At 34.2% G+C, this 20952-nt stretch overlaps 1 protein-coding gene across 1 annotated transcript in view; it reads left to right on the plus strand.

Moving 5' to 3' along the window:
* Positions 1-20952, plus strand: part of NCAM2 (neural cell adhesion molecule 2) — a 261349-nt gene that overhangs the window by 230970 nt on the left and 9427 nt on the right. The window contains exon 16 of the mRNA XM_085308474.1: positions 20676-20880. Coding sequence (XP_085164600.1) covers positions 20676-20880 — 205 coding nt within the window. The remainder of the gene's footprint in view (positions 1-20675; positions 20881-20952) is intronic.

A 20952-nucleotide genomic window follows, 5' to 3' on the forward strand; every position in this document is an offset into this window, starting at 1 on the left:
TCAGAGCAGATCTTTATTTTTTCAGTCTGGGAATTGAGTGACCTTTTGTGTTGAAATAAATTCCATGTGGGCCCATCTGGCTCACTGGGGAAGGTTTTTCTTTCTTTCACGTTCTGCCACCCCACAGCAGCAAAGACTGCTGTGGGCACTCTCCTTGTCAATTACATCCTTCCAGCCCTGCCCCATCCCATGTTCTGCGGTCCAGCTCCCTGTGGAGTCTCCGTTGCTTTGAAGGAGGGCACAACCTCCCCTTTCTCCAGAAGGCTGCCCTTGACCCTGGCCATGCATCAGCTAGGAGAACTCAAAACACAGCCTGTTTCACTGTTGTTCGTGTGTACCCCACTGCAAAGATATATAACATTTCTTGACCTATGTTAACTATAAAAAAACTTCAGACTAGTTCTAGTGTCCTTTGAGGCATTTTGCTTGGACTTCAAGTAATTTCAGATCTATTTGGAATTATATTGTAACTAATTACAACCAAGCCTGAAGGTGAGGGTGCCAGACCAACTATCATATGCAGTTTATGTGAAGAAATTTACATTATATAGCTGCAAGGGTTTGTTTGTCCTTTATTGCAGTTATAGCTCATTCCCAATGATACAGTTAAAACTGATATGCAAAAGCTTCCTAGTATCTACCCTTTCCCCTGGTGTTATGCTTGTCCTCCCAGTCTGTTGTTACAATGAGTCATCAGCATCCCACATCCTTCACAGGGAGGAGTGTGATGTTGCTTGTGGGGATTTCTTCCTCCTCACTATTTGGTCCATTCAAATCTGGTTTTATGTGTTTTCTAACACATTCTTTCTTCGATGGTTTATAAATTCAAGGTTATAGCCAAATTTTATTGTAAGTAGTATGTTTTATGTGTGTTGAATACTTGCTCTTTGTTCTCTTTGTTTTCCCTAAAATCAGTTTTATACAAATCCCAAGGCTGCATTGCCTTAGTGACCAGTAGTCACCATTTGTGATTTGTGTCTGTAGCTGTGGGGCCTGTGTTGTCTTGTACTTGCACTTCCAAGACCTCTGCTGTCATCCTGTGCTTCCGCTTTCGGCAATCTCTCTTGAAATTACCAATTTTTCGTCAACAACCTCCATGATATGTCCGCTTAATAACATAACTAGTAATAACATAACAAAAAATCAAGGACTGTATGTTGCTATCTTACTAAACAGCTCACACAACAAAAATAATGGCCCAACAGAAGACATTGATGCAGAGACAGGCACAGTGCTTTGTTAACTGCTGGCTGTTTATCTAACAGTGATCACCAGCACATCACCAAAATTGTGTCATGGTAACACAGCCTACAGGAAGGTTCAGGAAGTGGAAACATACAGAGGCAAAATATTAAAATAAATCAGGAAAGGGAGGGAAAGTAATTATTTATTTCAATTCTCTCCTTGACCTATTTTTGTTTTAGCAGAAGGGTTGATGGGTTTTATGGAAACTCTTCATCCTGAAATGCGGCTTTTTTGAGATAGTGTCTTGTTTATTTTATAGGTTTCCATTTACAACTCTTGTTCCCGTAAAACCAAGACAAATTTCTTCCTTCCTTGCTTTCCCATCATTAACAACAACATACATTCTTCAGGCCAGGTTGGGTTTTCAGTTTGTGGAGTTGTTTGCTTTAGTCAGTAAACCCACATGCCTTTGCAGGTATAAACTGTCTGTCTGGTTGTTGTACTTCAGTTAACAATTCTGTAGGTAATGAACAAGGAACATGGTAGGTATAGCCTCTAGAGGATTTTGCAGAATTACCAGCAACCAAAATCGGTCAGTAGTGATCATACATAGCTCACTTGAAGGGAAGATCCTTCCCATGACAATGCGTTATTTCAGAGCAGAGCCACACTCCAAGGCATACAGGTAGCAAAGGGGAAATGTAGTTGGCTTCTAGTACATATTCTTATTTCTAGGGAAATACTTCTATATGTTGCATGAGTGAAAATTAGATTAAGAGGATTGGAGTGAGCTGTAGTTCTTTTCCTTTCATAGTCTCTTTACATGGAACTAAGCTGAAAAGGCTGCTGGTAGCTACATCGGTTAAAAATCATTACTTGCAGCTTTTAAGTTGCCTGTTAAAGTCTCCAGAAAAAGCCTGGAACTATATTGTGTATTAGTTCTTCAGGAAAACCATTTTAGCCCGATTTTCAACTTAAGGCTTATTATATATGTCCTATGGTGACCATGCGCGTGCATGGATGTAAGTACGCACATCTGCACAAATATCCATCATTTTGCCTATGTGGATTTTGGTAACTTTTGAATCTGGTTAACAATTTCACTAAATTTGCAAGAGAATAGAGGCTTCAGTAACAGTACATTCCTATAAGCTTTCTTTAAATAGGTAACTGAGGATAGAGGCAAAATTGTATCCCAGCAAGAAATACACTGTTTTAGAAGTTTATCTCAATCAAATTTATTTGGGAAAGAACAGTTAAAAATACCTTTGGACCTGACACCAGCTTAGATGCCAACAATCAGTTGAAACCAAGAGAGAAAAACAAAAGTGCAAAAGGAGCTTGAAGATCTTTCCAAAGGTTCATTTTTCATTCTAAGAATCAGAAGTTTTAAGACCAAATTGGGTATCTCTTTTATATAGTTCTCCTTTTATAAAGAAAGTTCAGATTTATATATCTTCTACTATCTAATAGATATGATGGTCCCTGATGCCAAGTTATTAACATCCAGTGAGAAATTTTATTTATAGATAAATTGATATCATCCAGTGGAAAATAGCTGAGAAGAAATTTCTTCAGTACCTGYGAAGTAAATATTTATGTAGGTTCATTTCTTAGTGGCAAACTTCTCCTCCAAGACAGGTGATCACTTGCACGTTACTGAAGGATTGTAGGAGTTCCTCCAGATCAGCTGCCAAGTGATTCGCTTTCGTTTGCAACTCTGTCCTTTAGTCTCTTACTAGGGACTTATGATCTCCAGTCTCTTAAAAAACTGTTTCAATGCTTGATGGAGTTCCATAATCTGGATGTGTTTTGCTCTTAAAATAGGAAGTCAGTTACTTTATTTAACGTGACTAATAGATCTTTTTCAATGCAACATTGATACCATTGATACTATCTGTAAATGAGTTGAGGCGAAAATTTTAAAATGGAAAAATTAACCTCTTAATAATTTTTGAATTTTTAATAATCTGAAGTCCTTTAAATTTTCCAGTTAGTTAAAATACACTAAAATCTTTTGTTTGCATATATTTGAATGTAGATGTATTTTAATAAGTCCAAAATGTCAAAGTCCAAAAGCTTGTTCTTTCAAGCACAGACACCAGGTATGTATTTTTTGTATCTTGTTTCACTGGGTTCATGTGATATCCAAAACTGAAGGATTCATTAGTCTACCTGAGAAGCCTCTACAGCTTTGTCTAATTTATTTTTCATCAAACCCAAAGGAAGAACAAAGTATAACAGGCAAAAATGAAAGCATTGAGGATATTAGTCTCCTTGCAGCTCTGATCTTACTCCCAAGGCAAGGAAAAGATGCAACCCTTATGAATTTACCTGCAGTCATTTTCTCATAGGTTGGAGAAGACGGTTATTCCAAAGTCAAAGGATGGTAAATGAAGATCTGAACAAATATTCAGATCATATTTCTGAGCTAAAAATCTGATGCAGTCTTCAGTGTGTTTTGCTATTTTTGAAGAAGAAATATTCTTTACTAATTGAAGTCCAGAAGAGGGCAGGGAGAAGTGTCTTTGAGGTCTCATGCTTTGAGAATAGTTGTTGTTGATAGGAATCCCAACAGTATGTATCATCAGAGAAATTAATATTCAAAATGGCAGTGAGATGATAGCCCCTTCAAAATTTGTTTGCTGTGTTTTACAAACCAGAAGTTTGCTGAGTAAGAACTGTTCTTCATTAAGTCCAGGAGTTGAACATTGTTTTAACTGGTATGGCATGTTCTTGCTGTAGGCTAAAAATAGCTGTTTCTCCATTCCGTGCTGACTTCAAGGACTTTTACACAAGAAGGACTAGAAATTACTTACAAACATTGGTTGAATGTATTTGATGTAAATCAGAGAGACAAAAAGCCATATACTATCAGTATGAGTGGATGTTGATAAGCAAAGAAAATCATGAAAAACTACATATTTTTGATAAAACTTCATTCTTCTAGTAAAGCTAACACAGCAATTAGCCACCACTGAATACTAGAAAAGTACCACTAGAACATTAGAAAATAACAAATAATAGTTAAAGAATTACTCTGTATTCACAGAACTACTCCAAAAGGAATTGAATTATTTTTTTTTACCTTGTGAATTAAAGTTTGGTGGGTTTTTTTGAATGCTAAAAAAAAAAAAAAATACTTAGATGTTGAATGTTGAAATGTTAAGTTACATTTTACAAGTATGTAACTTCTTATTCACGTAGATAATTTGTTATATTAGAGATAATTACTAACATTATGATGCTTTATAACTTAAAAAAAGGTAAGTGCCCATTAAAAGAGGAAATCATTAAATATATTCTCTAAAAATATAAAAAAGATGTATTACTGAAATAACTGTTGGAAGGGAACTGTGTGGAAGATTTTCTCACTACTATTTTCTTACTCTAATATATTTGTGTATGATGTAAGAAGTGATTCTCTACCCTGATTATAACCCTAAATAAATTCTATTAAGGCTTAAATAATTAAGGGACTGACACAAAGCAGTTTGAGTGAAACTGGGTGTTTCTAAAAACACCCAGTTTCATAAATTGAGTGTTTTGTAAGAGTTTTCTTCTACTTCCTTTACAATTTATTGAAATTCACCTTTTTAGCAATTAGTTTTAGATATAACCAAGATTATTATTCATACTGCACAAGGTTTTCTGCATTTCAACTTTTTTTGAAGTCTCTTTGGAAACAGTAGCCTAACACTGATATTACTCACTATCCATATAATTACTATGTCACTCACCATAAGTAAAAAAATATTACTGTCTGAGTGAGGAGATCAAGATGTTTAAACATACACTGTGTTGCATAAGTGTGACTATACTCTCTGCCAAAAGGTTAGCATTCAGTATAAATATTAGAAGAAAATATATATATGCAGTCTTCAAAATTTGCACTGGATAGTAACTAGACACACTGTGAGGACTTGAATGTCTAAGGAGTTGCATATTTTGAAAGAAAAAAAATGGACTACTCTGGACCCTCATGAGAGCTGGTAGAAACAAGATTAAATCACTGGCAACAATAAATAGCTAAAACAAGCTACTCACTTTTTTGTGCCTATGAATCTTCCATGAATGGATCTTTTTATGTAATTGCTCAGTTTTTCCAGTTTCTTATTTCTTATTTAGCCTGTGGGTTGGTGTTTGTGGTTGCTTGAAATACCCACAATTTCTTGACTGGTGTTGCATGGTAGTTTCCCAAGTTCCTAGGGCCTCCAGCACAAAAAGGCACATAAAAGCCTGTATTTAGGTTAGACTTGGCTGAATGTTCTCAGCTTTCTTGACGGGAAATTAAGCCCTGTATTGACTTCTAGCTAAATCAGCTGGTCTTATAGACATCACCTCTTCCTAAAAAACTTATTGTACTACTCCTATTAGTACCTATTTATTTATTTATTTCCTTTATATGTTTTCTGTATTTATTTGCATATCTCCTTTCTCTTTCCACAAATGTTTTACAAAACAAAACCACAAGCTTTCCCAGGAATAGATCAAAATATTTACAGTTCCTCTGCTATGTGTTCTTTCCAATTTTAATTTTTCTAAAGTTATATTTTACAGGCTTATGGCTAAGAATGAAGCACCTTTCTTTCAATGCTGTCTTAAGCACAACTTGCTTATTTCAGCCCTTGGGGTGTCTGCTCAGCTGCTAAAGCAGTACATATGGGTCTTTGCAGTGAAAAGTACTGGGGAACTGATCTGTGTTAAAACTATCCGAAATTTATTTCCTGGTTAACCTTTAAATTATCCTTAACCTTTGTCAGTGAGGTGTAGGCTACTTAAATTGGTATTACCTGTGATGGCAATGCTGCTTCTGATTTGACAAGCATTTGACTGATGAGGTTGATCATATGTTTCAGGTTAGGTGTGGAAGTGAATTGTACAGTTAGACAAAGAGCTTATAGTATTGGCTACTATGGAAAACCATGTGTTGCTACTATTAAGACACATTTTCTGTGGTTTGAAAACTTTATTATCCAGGTTTGTCATTCTGCAACTCCAAAACAGTTTAATGATTTAGAATTTCATCCACATTTTAATCCTAATTTGATGTTGCTCCAGAGTGATGTCTTTTGAGTGACTGTATTTGTCATAGTGTAAATATTGCCTTAATTATTTTTTCCCTTTTTTTCTTTCCTACTGTCACTATTTTCCTTTTATTACTTTATTCTTTGTGTTTTATCCAATATCTCATTTTTTTTCTCAAATATACTTCTTTTTCACGCTCTTGATTTTCTATGGCAATTTTCATCCACACAGATAGATGCTGTGAAGCCACTAGACGTGAAAATGGAGGCCAGTCCTTGCAGCTGACTGCTGCTGGTTTCTCTTTCATTGTAGTCATAAGTTTCTGGTACATGTTTTGATGCTGTTGATAACGCAAGCTATATGCTTTCTTCCTTTACCTGTGAATTTTGTATTTAGGAAAAAATAAATACAGACTGACCTTGATAAAAGCTATACTTTTCTAGAACTCTTCTAAAAAGTTTCCATTTCTAATTAAGGTCCTAAATAGTATAATTACTTCAGTCTGTGCATGAAAAATTCTTTAAGTGGCTTTTTTGGAGCCTTGTGTGGGTTTGTATGACCTGGTATGACAAATTCAGCAGATTATGCTTGGCTGGTCTGTGGGATGGAATTCAGAGAATGTGATTGATTTGATTTGATTCTATTTTCTCATCTGTATTTTGGTCATAAGAAATCCGTGCATAGGCTTGTATATATTATGCTGAGTAGCATGGTTTTCCAGACACACCATGAATCAGTCTTCTGTGACAGTATTTTCATTGTGTATTAATCCCTTTCACGGAGTTGTGCTTACATTAATTTTCCTTTTTACTCCATATAGAAATGGTTTGTTCTTTCTAGTAGTTTTTAACAACCAGTCATTTCTTCCCTGCCATTCAGTCTATGAACTGCTTTGGTTAACTTCATGTATGTGCTGTGTGTGCCTCTCTGCAACTGTGCCTCACCGCACAAAACAGGTCCCTCACATACTGCCCTCCAGGCCCACCTCTTGCAAACGACACAGCGGCACATTCCATTTCATGGCATTTGTTGGTCTCAGATCTCCAGGGGCCTTAATTTTGGGCTTTAGTAAACTGCAGGAAATGGAGTTGGTCATATTTTACATGCTAAAAGAATAGGTTTCAAACCATGCAATTAGAACAATGCATCAGAAAGAGTTGTTCACTTTAGTGAGAATCCTCATAGTTTTTCACCTGGATATATTTCATTTCAATATTGAGACCTAAGTTTATGTAGTTAACCCCTCCATTTTGTACAGAATAACCAAGAAAGCAATGTGCTTTGGAACTAGGGCAGAATTAAAGATTTATTTTAGGATATTTCCCTTTAAACTGTTACAAAATCTAATAGATGCAACAAATTAATACAGCATGTTGAGTGTTTTTTTTGTTTGTTTGTTTGTTTGATTGGGTTTTTTTGGTTTTTTTCCTGTAGCTCATTTGTTTTGAGGTTTATCACCAGTAGCTTGTAACTTTGAAATAATTTGGTCAAATTTTAGTTTTTCTGGATCAGTTGAAGGGATATTCACAAGGGATATCATTTCTTAAATACAGTGACTATGGTCAGTTCTGCCAGATTCTATTTATTCCTGGAAGTCTTAATTTTTTTAAACATCATTAATAAAACTCCTTCCCATCTAAAACAGATTGAGTGAGTTTTCTAAAATGACTGTCATGTCACATGTAAAATGTGTTCAAAATACATATGTGAAAATTGGAAGATTGTTTTAATATATTGACAGAATGACAGTTTTCTTTAACTTACATATTTAGCACAAAGAAATAGCTTAAATTTAGGAAAATGCAATGCTAAAAATCTTGACTTCCTTCCAATCTGTGGAAAAAAATCTCACTGAGTTAAGTGGGGCCACTGTTTCATCCATGGCCTTTCTAACTATATTATTTGTCTGTGACCCAACTAATGCCATTCCATTAATTTGAATTTTTGACTATTGAAATGAATTGTTACTGTGGTAACAAATGCTATTTATTTGCTTTACATTAAGAACATGCACAAGTGCTTATTGGGCCTACAGACAAGTGAAGAAAAACAAATTATTGATACTGTACAAACAAACTAGTCACTGGATAATGAAAGGTCTTGAATAAAACTAACGTGGCCTTGTGAAATGCTACACAAAATAGAGTCTCATTAAGGTTGAACAGGTAACCCAATTTTGATATTGTCTTATTTTACACTATTTTCCTGATTCCTAAAATTTACAACTGTGAAGTTGTTCTGATAAACTTTTTATTTTATATTTTATGTATCACTTACTTGTCTCTGTTCTTCCTTTTCTAATAAAATGAGATAGCAGAATACTAAAGTAGATATGAAAATAGCAAAATGCAAATTTCTAAATCATTCATCTATTCTTATTTAAACATTTTAAGTACTCTTTATTGGTTACAAATCTAGTAGCTTACCAAGTAATTCTGATGTTGCAGGGTGATGTGTGATACACAATATGATATAGGATGATAAGGTCAGGGAACAGAGATTGACCAACTCTCAACTGTCCAAAAATACACTGAAAGGTTTAATGAAAAGCTTTGAGAAATTTTAAAGAAACTAAATTTACATCATGAGAGACAAGTTTGCTTTTATTAAAGTCCTTTATGCTCAGTGCCACTGTGCCAGTGGGACAAAGAGACAAATTTGGATCGCTTTTCTACTTTCCACTAGATAGAAGGTTTAGCCAGAGACTACATCAGTTTCCCTTGTTAATCAAGAAAAAAATTATGTCTTCTTCAATTTATATTCTTCTGCTCTATGTATTTTGAGGTTATCGGGTATTTTGAATATGTTCCTTTCCTTTTTGCCCAACCCCTACAATCAGAGACCAAAGAGGATGAGTTAAGCCAATATCATCAGGATTCTGTGAGAGCAGTGCCAGGCATTTCTGGGCAATGTCCCTAAACCACTGTAATGGGAAAGAAAAGGAAAAGGAAAATGATAACATGTTTGGGTTGTCACATATCTTTTTAGATTAGTAACTAACACACTCGTGTTTGTATTTCTCTTTAAAAACATTTCCTAATTCTATCTTTAAGAGTTGTAAGAACAAGACTATTGTACAATATTTTATACAGTCTGTAAGAAGATAAAGATCTCAAAAATCTTTCTACAGACAAGAAAGGGGAAAAAGTGAAAAGAGACATTTGCAAATTAACTTATAATTGGTATATATAGACTGAGCAGCTTTTAAATTGTAGTTTGAACTGTATTAAAATGATAAATACATCTTCACAAATTGAATTTGATATTCTGCTGTCATTAGAACTTAAATGTTAGATAGGTAAATTTGTCCTTTAAATGTAGTAATTGTAAAACAGACTGTAGCTTTTATGATTGACAACATAAGATGTTACCATTTTTTCAACATTGTCACATATTTTGAAATGCTAATTTTCAACTGTCTGTAAGACTGAAGTCCTAAAGTGTTCTACTCTGAACTTAAATCCAAATTGATGGCACAGAAATTTAAAACAAGCTAATGATTATTCTGTGATACAGCAGTGTATCTCAAAGGAACAGTATTTTAAAAAAGTTTTGATACGCAACCTTTTAAGTATAAGGCTGGGTTCTTTCCTAATCTGATTTTACTTATTGTCTGTCTTGTTTCCTGGGTTTTGACATAATTTAGAAATTATTCTTGAGTCAAATAATTTGCATCATACAACTTCAGATGTAATCCTTTATTTATTACAGTAGGATTATTAGAATAGGCTGTCTATATAAATAGCAAAAATATTGCCCAGAAAAAGATGCATATGCTGCATATGTTGGAAATAAAATATGTCCATCTGTGTGATCGTATAGGACATACAAACCCTACTGTTACTAAACAATAAAATAACATTCCATTTTAATTTTGTGATGGAAGTATAGGGCCAAACGCTGATGTAAAATTTATGATATGTATATGAAAAATAGATATTTAAAAACATAGTAGTTTTATTAAAGAAGTAATGGTATGACCAGTATTCAGTATGTAAATAAACAAACTGGAGATAGAAATAAATTAATGGACCTCATTATTACATTTCTAGCATGCAAACCTCATTCAACAAGTCTATAGCTCCACTTATATGTATATCCAAATGTAAAACTATGTAATTAAGAAATCTGTCATAACATTATATTTTTAAGACAGGTAATGGAGACATCTACAATGTGCGATTTTGGTAATAGTATTCAATCTTCTACCCATTGTCCAGTATGAAGATTCTTTTGAATTTAGCATTTATTTTGGATTTTGGTGGGAAGGGGAAACATTTTAACTTTCAGGAAGTAGTTTGAACAATACTATTGATAAATGTAGCTTCTGGTGTCTATAATGGCTTTGTTGAAATCTCTGCTATGACATCTAAGACATCTGCTATGACAATTATTTCCATTTTTAATTAGTAATTCAGCAACCACTGCTTCCATTAATGTGCTTCTGTAGAAATTATGTTTTATCCATAGAATTTTATTTCACATCCCAGTTAAGGTGCATCACATAGGATTTTTATAGAGAAAATGATTTATTTTTATAAATTGAAAAACAAAATCAGTATATTAATTTAAGAATATTGTGCTAGTCTGCAAGAAAGATGCATAAGTTGTTAAGAAGGATTTAGAACACCAGAGTCGATCCTTGCATTAGCAAAATGTATTTGTATGTATTAGCAAGTGAGTGATGTCAATTACCGCTCTTTACTTTCAAAAGATAGTACTTTATAGATCTGACGCTGTGTGTCAGTGAGAACTCGTCAACATTTGGTAACTCTACAGGAGATTATTAATTGGCATTTACCATGTGGTGGCTTGAAAATGAAAACATGAGTGTCTGACTCATATTGTGTCACCGTGGTATGGACAGTAGGACTATAAGATTAAATTTAAGCATATGAACAAGTGATTGTAGCTTGGGAGTTACATTAAGCAAAAATATTTTCCCAACTGTTGATCAAGCAGCTGCGTTAGGAATACTCATTTTTATTAATTCTATATAGTCTAAAATCCTGAGAAACTGTAGTTCCTATTCTTGTCATCATAGTCACATTACATAGTATGATATTCATATTAATATTTAGGAATCTTTATTTTACATGTCTAATACTTCTGTAGAGGCAACTTCCAGTGAACATGTTATTTTCATATAATTTTAATTATAATGCATGTTAAATGAGCTGTAATACAAGCAAAGTAAACCTTACCTGCTATATGTTTTCAGCACGTTATATACAATGTATAAAAAACCCTGCTTCTGTGAACACTATTGTAAGCCCTATAGTTTCTGTAAGCGTCTGTTAAAAAAAAAAAAGAAAAAAAAATGGATTCAAAATAGTAAATTTTGATTAATGAAACAATAACTTTTTTTTCCCCCATCTCATTCATGTTTCACTGCCATTTCATTCCACTGATTTCTTTCAAGCATGCAGTACTTACTGTCATCTCACAGCTTTCTCCCTGGAGAATGTGTACATAGTGTTAATGTAATGTCCTTCCGCATCTTTCCAAATGTGATGTCAAGAAATGTATGTAACTGTGTGCATGTCTTTCATCTGTTGTTCAAAGTTCATCTTATTTTATGCAGCCTGTCTTCATTTTTGTAATAAAATTGATTTAAAACATCTCTGTTTTTTTCTTTATTACTGATTAACCCTGTTTTCCTTGTACATTCTTTGTATTACCTACATTATGTGTCATGTAACTGAAGAGATTTTTGAACCTTGTAGTGATATTCTTGTTTCAGCTGTTTCCTCCAGCATTTTATCTGAGAGTGATTAAGCTTTTTGGAAAACACAGTCATTAATTTAAATTCCCCAATTTATATTTTGGTTCATGTTAGGTGGTGGCCAGCCTGCTGCACTGATAGAGCAAGTATGCGAAATGTCTGCATAAATACACAGGCTGGGCATTTGATCCTTACTGATTTAGTCTGATCTCTTGAAACAATTACATTCTAAAAAGCAGATGTTTTTGTACTAGGGAAAAACTATATTGGTACATGATGTATCAATACCAAAACAATTGTGTTGCCACTTGTAATTGTACCAATGTAACTACTTCAGGTAAAAAAAATGCACCCTATTCTAGCAGTACTCATAATAATAAGCTTCTTCTTGTATGGCGAATGCTATGAAATAATTACACATTTAAAGGATTTTTCTATGTAGTATTACTGAGCTCAGAATTTCGGTGTTTGCATTTGCCTCTGTCAAAGAGCTAAAAGAAGGTACTGTCAAACCTGAAATATTTTATCCGTCCAAATAGAATCCCAGTATAGTTCAACTTTTTTCAAGCCTCCTGTCTATGCTACTCTGGTTACGGCTGTCAGCCAGTATAAAGATACAAAAATATCTCAGATCTCTGTGGTACATGCACAGTATGATTTTGAACTCTCCAATGAACACAATAAAAATAATCTTATTTTTTATATAATAACAGTATTTCAAACACATAGAGCTGTATATTTTCAATTCCCAGGTCAATCTTAATTAATCTTCACAGGTTCTTAAAAATTCCTCCAAGAGATACATTCAGTAAATCTGCTGTCAATTTGAATTGAGTGAACTGGGATACGGAAACTTACTCATTTCCCCAAGGCCTTCTAACACCTCGGGTGAAGAGCTGATGACACAAACTCCACCAAGCTGCCTGAACTGGACAGCCCTTTTCCTCTCTATGCACAGGAGGCCTGAGCGGTCTCTGCCCTCCCCTTTAGCTTCCAGGATAGAAAGCAAAAAGCATTGCATCAGCAGATGTAAAGTGTGGCTTTTCTGGTTTGGGGGGCTTCCCCCCCCCTCCAGCTCTTACTGGTTTTTCTGTCCCAAAATACTGAGGAACGTAAGCATTGATCAGCTGGCTTAAGTTTGAAACAGCTTTGTCCTGAAATGGCTTTTTCTTCTTGGCCTCATACAGCTGAGGCTTACACAGAAAGAGCTGCGACTTTTATCCTGTTTTCTCTGGGGCTTCCTATAGAAGCAGGTAGTGGCAAAAAAATACTTAGTTGCTGAGTTGACACGTGAAATAAGAGGCTCTAGCTACCTGGTAACTCATCACCACGTGAGAGTTTTTTCTGAGGTGTCTTGGAGATGGTTTTGATGATGCCAGGAGTAACTTTTAAATAATTAATAAACCACAACTCTAAAGAATATTTCCAATTCCTAACTCAGTACATGTTTTCTAGTTAATGCAGCCTTCTTTCCTTTCCTTTCTCATCCCTCATGGGACATGGACAGGGCATCCTTGAAGGGAACAGAGTCACTGTTCCCACTTACATTACAACATTTGTTTTATTTGGCTGTTCCATTTACATCCCATATAAGACACCTGGAAGATGCTGTAAAGAGCCGTTAGCGTAAATGAGAACTCAGGTCTTACTCAGTACGCAGAAAGGCTCATTATAAAAGAAAGTCAATTCAGAAGACTTGTCCTTGCAGCAGTAGATTCTACTGCTCAAAAACGTATCAGAAAAGCATAACGTATCTGAAAGCGCCATTTTGGGCATGCGCATCTCTCAAGTTGCTCATCTGTGTTCCACTGCAGGCTCTGCGGCCCGTGCGTGGCCGTCCCTGCCCCTGCCCGGCATCGGTGCCTGGCAGTACAGTGTGCGCTTTGCCCTTGCAGCCACTGAAAACGGATGCAAGTAACTTTTGTGACTGAGCTCATGTTCATAGTCAGCAGGAATTAGCTAACTGATTTTTAGTTTTATCAGAGTGGAAAATATGTCACTTAAGGAAGCCTTCACTTAGGTAGGTATTACGTCAGGCTCAATAATACTGTCCCATTTTTTTTGCAAAGCTGTGTTTAAAGCTTATCTGACAGGATAGGATTACTCAGTTGTGCAGTACAAGGCACATATCCTCATGTGCTTGTACTTACTGCAGGAGCTGTCTGTCTGTTCTAAGAAAAAGTTCAAGAAGATGATAAACAAAATGATTCTTTATTCTGCCACCATCCAATGCAACATTTTCAAATTCATTCTCTAGTTCATAATTTTCAACTGCTGAGCTCTGGAATAGTAGTTCCTACTTCAGCTTCAGAGCCGTATGAAAGGAGGGAAACTGCTCAGACATGATACCCCTGTAAAGTCATTCACACCCATTCAAATGTAGGGGTCAGATGCTACCCCATGAGCACAGGGAAGTGTTTTGTATCATTGCTTTTTTTTTTTCCTTATAAATGTAAATAACTGGAAAGGGTTAAGGACTAAATAGAATCATCTGTCATTCTTTGATCTGTGCTTGCTAAGGAGGAGGGGAAGGGAAGAAAGATACAAAAAGGAGCTAAGGTGGGGTTTTTAGCAGAACTCTGTATACCTACCACTTGTAATTATTATTTCACAAGCAACTGAATCTATACACCAGGATTCTGCAAGCATACCAGCAAATTCTGTCACATCAAAGGATCTACATTCATGTAACATCAATTTGAATATATGAATTTTGCACGTAAAGTTCCTATCTCTTTGTGCAGAAGCAATAGCTTTAATTTTTCTCTGTATGAAATGTGCCTGTACACTCTGTGTATGCATTAAATGGTGGGTCTCTTCAGAAACTGTTTAGACTTGACTCCCTATAGAGTATCTGAGCTAAACTGCTTTAAAAAATTCATGCAGAGGTTACATTTGAGGGTCCACAAACTTGCATCTTTCCAGTTATTTCTTTTCACTGAAAGTTCTGAATAACTTGCCAAAGTTCTTCATTGTTCTTTGCCACTATTTGAAGAATGATTTGTGAAAAAATGTTCAATTATGTTATTAAAAGTTAGAAATACAAGTGATTGAATAAATAAGAGCCTGAAAATTGCCAAAACTTTCCATGATGTTTATAGAAACTTGCTTCATTTTTTTATTACTGTTCTGAAAGTTCTAATCGTATTTCCTGAAGTAATCTGTATTGATAACTGCATATTTGAAGGAGTGGATGAAAAAAGTGATTTCAGTTTCTTTCATTATCATGACAAGGCGTATTTTATTCTTTATGACACGTTTTATGTAATAAAAAGCATATTATTTTAAATCTAGCATATATTTGAGAAATTATAATTAAAACTCATCTAGAACTATGGAAGTTGCACATTTTTTTCAATCAGTGTTTTAAAAGGCACCATTAAGATTAGATTACTAAGACAGGTATGCAATAAATCTTTATAGAAAAATGTTAAAATCTAATTCACTCAAATTAAATTGGAATTTATATAATTGTGTTTTCGGCTAGAAAAAGAAAGCACATAATGTATAAGTACATTATTGTGGTACAGCACAAAATGAAACTAATATTTTGAGTGCATTTGGTACACAATAGAACACTGTAAAAAAATCCTTTTCAAATCAGTGCTGCTTATAGTGTATTTTTTGTACTGGTATTTTGGAATTGTCACAGTAAAACTAATCTCAATTTGATTAAAGGCAAAACATTTGGTCACAAGGTTGTCTTTCAAAGTTGGTTTAAAAGGTATATACAATATGACATTAACATTTCATCTAGTCAATAAGTTTATATTTCTGTTGATGTCATGAGACATTAATGCAAGATTTCACATTATTGTGATACCATAAATATGTTAGGATATGATTTTTAAAGGAGTTGAGATAGGCCTGAATCTACTTCACAGTAATTGACATAGCTATAACTTTATTACAACTGACTTCTGCAGGAGCAGAGAGAGATTGGTGCAAAGTCCCAATAATTTTAATAAGAATAGAAACAAGGTGAACTTAAAAAAGTATATTTAAAATTAATATGGCTTCATTAGTATTAAAAATAAACCATAACACGATACTCTTTTAATATAGAACAATCCAATTGCTGCATATCTTCACAAAGAGAAAGGATGGTCATAGTCCATGCCCAATGCAGGATTTGTCAGTATTCTTATTACTCTTCAGGGTGTGTGAGATAAGGGAGAGAAATGTGGATGTAATTTTTGGAACAGTATCAGAAAGAGTAAAAAGGCAGACTTTCCAAAGTTGTAAAACAGAAATCTATGAACAAATGGGGGGTTGCAAAAGGAAAAGATGTGTTATAAAATCAAAGATGGAAGTATCTTCACAAAGCTGCTGAAATAGGTGGAAGTTGAGATTAAATGAATAGAAAAAGGAGAGTGAATTAGAAAACTAGGAGCAAGGCAAGGGGAAAACAGAAGAGGCCCAAGTAAAATAAAAAGGAAAACTAAATGAAGGAATCAGAACCAAAAGTTGTAAAACAATATATATGTAGAAATGTAAAATCAGTCAAAGAAAATACCTTGGCTATCATACTTTAATTAATTCTGTTACTCATCTACACAAGCTTGGGCTGCTCAGTGTTCAGTGAAAGCTTATAGGATAGGCCTTGAGATTTATAAATTCTGCAGGGTTTTCTTCTTGTTATTGACATTAATACTATTTCTGGTGATTTGGCATCAAATTTGGCTAGCCCCTTCTGGCCATTGGAAGAGAAGGTGGGGAATACTCTTCTATATCCCTTACAAAACTCGCATATGGTTAGAAGAAAGCCACAGGCTATGTGCAAGCTGTCCAGACACTTCGGAGTGGTCCATTTCTGAAGTAACTGAGGTTGTTCTTTCCGTATATAAATGGCTTTCACACATAAATCCCTTGAGGGTCTGTTCAAAACTATCAAAAAATCAATGTTTTCTAATTAAGGTGATAAATGTTCCAAGAGAAAAATATCAGAAAGGCTAGAGACTGGCAGTGGTGTCTTCACCCAATTTAATCACAGCTAATTATGTCCTAATGGTAGTCTAGTGTACAAGCTTGTAGTGTAGATGCAGTTGTAGTATAGATACAGTGTTTTTTTTTTTCCTGGGACAGCACATTGTTCACTTTATCATACCAGTCTTAATTACCAATATTAATTGCACTAATGTGTTTTCATAAGGTATTATAGTAAGTATATAATCATGTTAACAATATCAATAATAATATCTTAGAATTTTTTAAAGAAGGAAGATAAACTCTTTTTTACTCTTTATGAAACTGTTGAGTAGAATATTCATACATTCATTCTAGGGCCCTGACCTTGAATGGTTCCTACAACCCGAGCTCTCAGTGGATTTTATTTAACAAAAATGAAAGTTGATGCAGTCTTAACATAAGGGACTCGTGTTGCTGCAGATGAAAATCAAAGTTCTTTAAAGTTTGTTTTCACAATAATGTGCAAATTGACTGATTACCATGACCAATTTCTTCCAAAAACTATGTTAATAAAAATATCTGATGTAATATGTTGAACAGTTTTTCTTCAGTGTTCTGAAGAAGAATAATATTTAAATGAATACTGGATAATTTGGACTGAAGGGAACATGAAAATTTGCTAACCTTGGTGCTCAAAACTTCGAATGACAATATAATAAAATCAGAAATAAAACTGACACTTTCAGACAACCATTTCATTGTGTTTTAGCATTAAAGGTCTAGCAGGTAACAGGAAAGGACAGAACAAACTGACTTTTCATCTGAAAACAAACTTTGGTTTAGGTCAACAAAGTTATACTACTCTAAGCATCCACTACATGAGTAATGTCTCATAGGGTACAGTATACTATATTTCACTACATTTTACAGTTATTGCTAAGTAGATGATAACGATGACTAGTGTCTAGTGGTGCCAATTCTGACTGTGGCCCGGCTGTGCCAAGTATGTACAAGTAAAGACGTGGCAGAACAAAACAGCTCTGGCCAAGGAGAAGGTCATGGGGCCTCTGCTACTGCTTCTTGCTACTACAGGCTATGACTGTCCAAAGAAGTAACTATGTCCATGGAGTGATCTCACAGTTTTTTTTCAACCTTAGAAATGTGAAATGTCTGTTACATTTAACGGAGACAAGTATATATTCCGTTCAAAACTTTACTGTTTTTAATAGTTGCAGACATTAGTTTGCAAAATATCTCGTCACAGTACTATAGATTGCATTCCTGCCAAGCCTATTAATATTCTTTAAAATAATGTAATCTTTTTATGGATACTCTGACTCGGGACAGGCGAGATGGAATAAAAAGGAAATGTATTCATCAAAAAGAAAGAGAAAATTACGTAACAGTCAAATACTTAGGTCTCAGATGTCTTACCAATAATGAAAAGATTAAAAAAGAAAAAAATCAAGTCTTACAACTATGACAAATGAATACAAATATCTTCATGCAACGAAGCAATAGTGTTACTCAAACATTTCTATCACTTTCCAGAAAAAATACAGAGTAGCCACAATTTTCCTCCTCCACACTTCTATTTAATAGTTAAGAAGGTATGGTTAAACTTTGCTGTCTTAGCTCTAAGAAACTGAGTCCACAAGATTTTACTGGGATTATATCTGTTTAAACATATGAACATTCTAATAAACTTAGATGAAATATATATTTATATCATCCTGACAATTCAGACTGATAGATAAAAATGACTGAATGTTAGGAAGAAAGTCATTTATTGGATGGTTGGATATAACTTCCTGAAAACATATCAGAAAGTATACTTACAATATTTAACTAGGAATGTTGGTGTTAAAAAAAAAGAAGATGAATTTATGTGAAATGTCAGCCTCACTGCTGATGGGACAATGTATAAATGATATACCATTTCATTGCTGTGCCAGTATGTTAGTTATTTATATAATTTTTAGGTCTTTTGGCAGAAAGGAAAATAACTTCAAAATAATATATTTATTATTTATTTCCTTCACTTGCTAGTGAAAATATTGCGTAGTTATTTCCGTCACTGAGTCATCCGCATCACAATATTCCAATGAGACAGAAATGCTTTCTATGTATTATTCATATTTATGTATAATTATGTATATTAATCTATGTTTCCATCCATCCATCCATCCATCTCTCCATTCCCCCATCCATCCAAGTATACACACACTGAGCTCTGACTTATTGTGTAATAAACTTCTGAAGAACAGTGCTATAATAAAATAACCCATACAATATAAAATGAACTTGATTGCGTAAAAGATTCATGTCCTTTGAAAACAGTTTTTACAATTTAAAAAGTTCAATAAAATAGACAAACAAAGCCCAAATTTCTGTTAATATAGTGTGATTTAGAAAACATAGAAAGTGTAGGAAAATCACTTCCAAATTACATTTGAAAGGTAAATATATCACATTTTCTTTGAAAATAAATTAAGCAAAAAAAAAAAAAAAAAGCTAAACAGTATTCTTAATCTCAAAGCAGTCCATAATTTATCAGGGAGATAAATTATGAACAGGAGAGAAAAAGAGGAAGAGTAGTAGTAGTAACCCCATTAAAAAATTAACCATATTATATTATATTTTGCTCTTTGTTATAACCGAACCCACATGATCTGCTATAGGAAAACTCTTGCTCTTATTTTGGCAACAGGCATAGCGTTGCAAATGGAAGAGTGCCACTGCATTGCAGACTAGTACGTCACGCCAAAGCATGATAACACTAAGCAACACTGATGTGCAATGTTTTACTCCTTTGTGGCCTTTACTCATGCTGCAGCATGACACTGGACACTTGCCATTGGCCATTTTTTTAAGGACCCTGTCATAAGCTACAATGATACTTTCTTCAGCTAGCTGGGTTCTTCTCCTTTAGAGGAGTAATTTGAGTTTGCAAATGCATTCGTTGCTGTTCTTCTCAGAATCCCAATTTTCAAAAGTCTGTAACACTAGTATATATTATAGACTGTCAAATGAGTCAATTACATTTAAGTCATTATAATTACAATTAAGTCATTAGACATATTTTTCTGAGATTTATAGTGAAGTAAAATTAGCTAAGCATTAGCTTTTATCATACGAAGGCAGCCAGTAAAATCAGTTGCAAAAAACATTTTTAAGTATATGAATGTATTTTCAAGGTACAACACTGTACAAAATGATGTTCTGACTCTATAATCATTTAATAATATACATAATTTTCCTCATACTACTTTATCTATGACTAAGTGTGTGCAACTGTTTGCAGACTGTTAGCTCAAATTAACTTCTTTGAAGACTTTTTGATTTTACTTTAATTCCAAAAATGACCCTTACAAGAATAAACACAGTTTTTAGCATTCTTTTAAAGCTTTCAGTAATTCTGCTTAGCACCATGTCTCATTAATTAAATTTGAAACTCAGAAAATGACAATTTATATTGACTATTATTATGCTGAACATTTAAAATTTGTTTCTTAGGCTACATACTGATTTCTCTTATTCTTGGAATGTTGTGATATAATATTATTATGTAACTATAAAACAATGTCACAATTTGCTCTGTGAACATGTTTTAGAATTTTGGCAGCGGGAAAATACTAAGTGGAAAAAATAGCTTTTGTTCCTTTTTAATCAGGTTGTATACGTGCTTAACACTCAAGACTGTTTATTTCCATTGATTTCTGAACGGTTCGTTAGTAAACATCCTTTAACATTGTTTCCTTAGATGTTTTAGAAAATACATTCTTTGGCATGAATTTTATTAAAGAATTCTAATTTTCTTTCCTTCAAGACACTATTTTTAATGGTCTTGGACTCGGTGCTGTCATTGGCCTCGGAGTGGCAGCGCTTTTGTTAATCCTTGTTGTGACTGATGTTAGCTGCTTCTTTGTACGACAATGCGGGCTGCTAATGTGCATCACCAGGAGGATTTGTGGGAAAAAAAGTGGTTCAAGTGGAAAAAGCAAAGAACTGGAAGAAGGAAAGGCTGCTTACTTGTGAGTATTAATCGTCTATTTTTGGAAACATCTTTGAAAGAAAAGGTTGGTTGTCCAGCTTGCATTAACTTC

Source organism: Rhea americana, unplaced genomic scaffold (assembly GCF_003343005.1).
Source record: "Rhea americana isolate MKP2758 unplaced genomic scaffold, rheAme1 scaffold_277, whole genome shotgun sequence".
Classification (NCBI taxonomy): Eukaryota; Metazoa; Chordata; class Aves; order Rheiformes; family Rheidae; genus Rhea; species Rhea americana.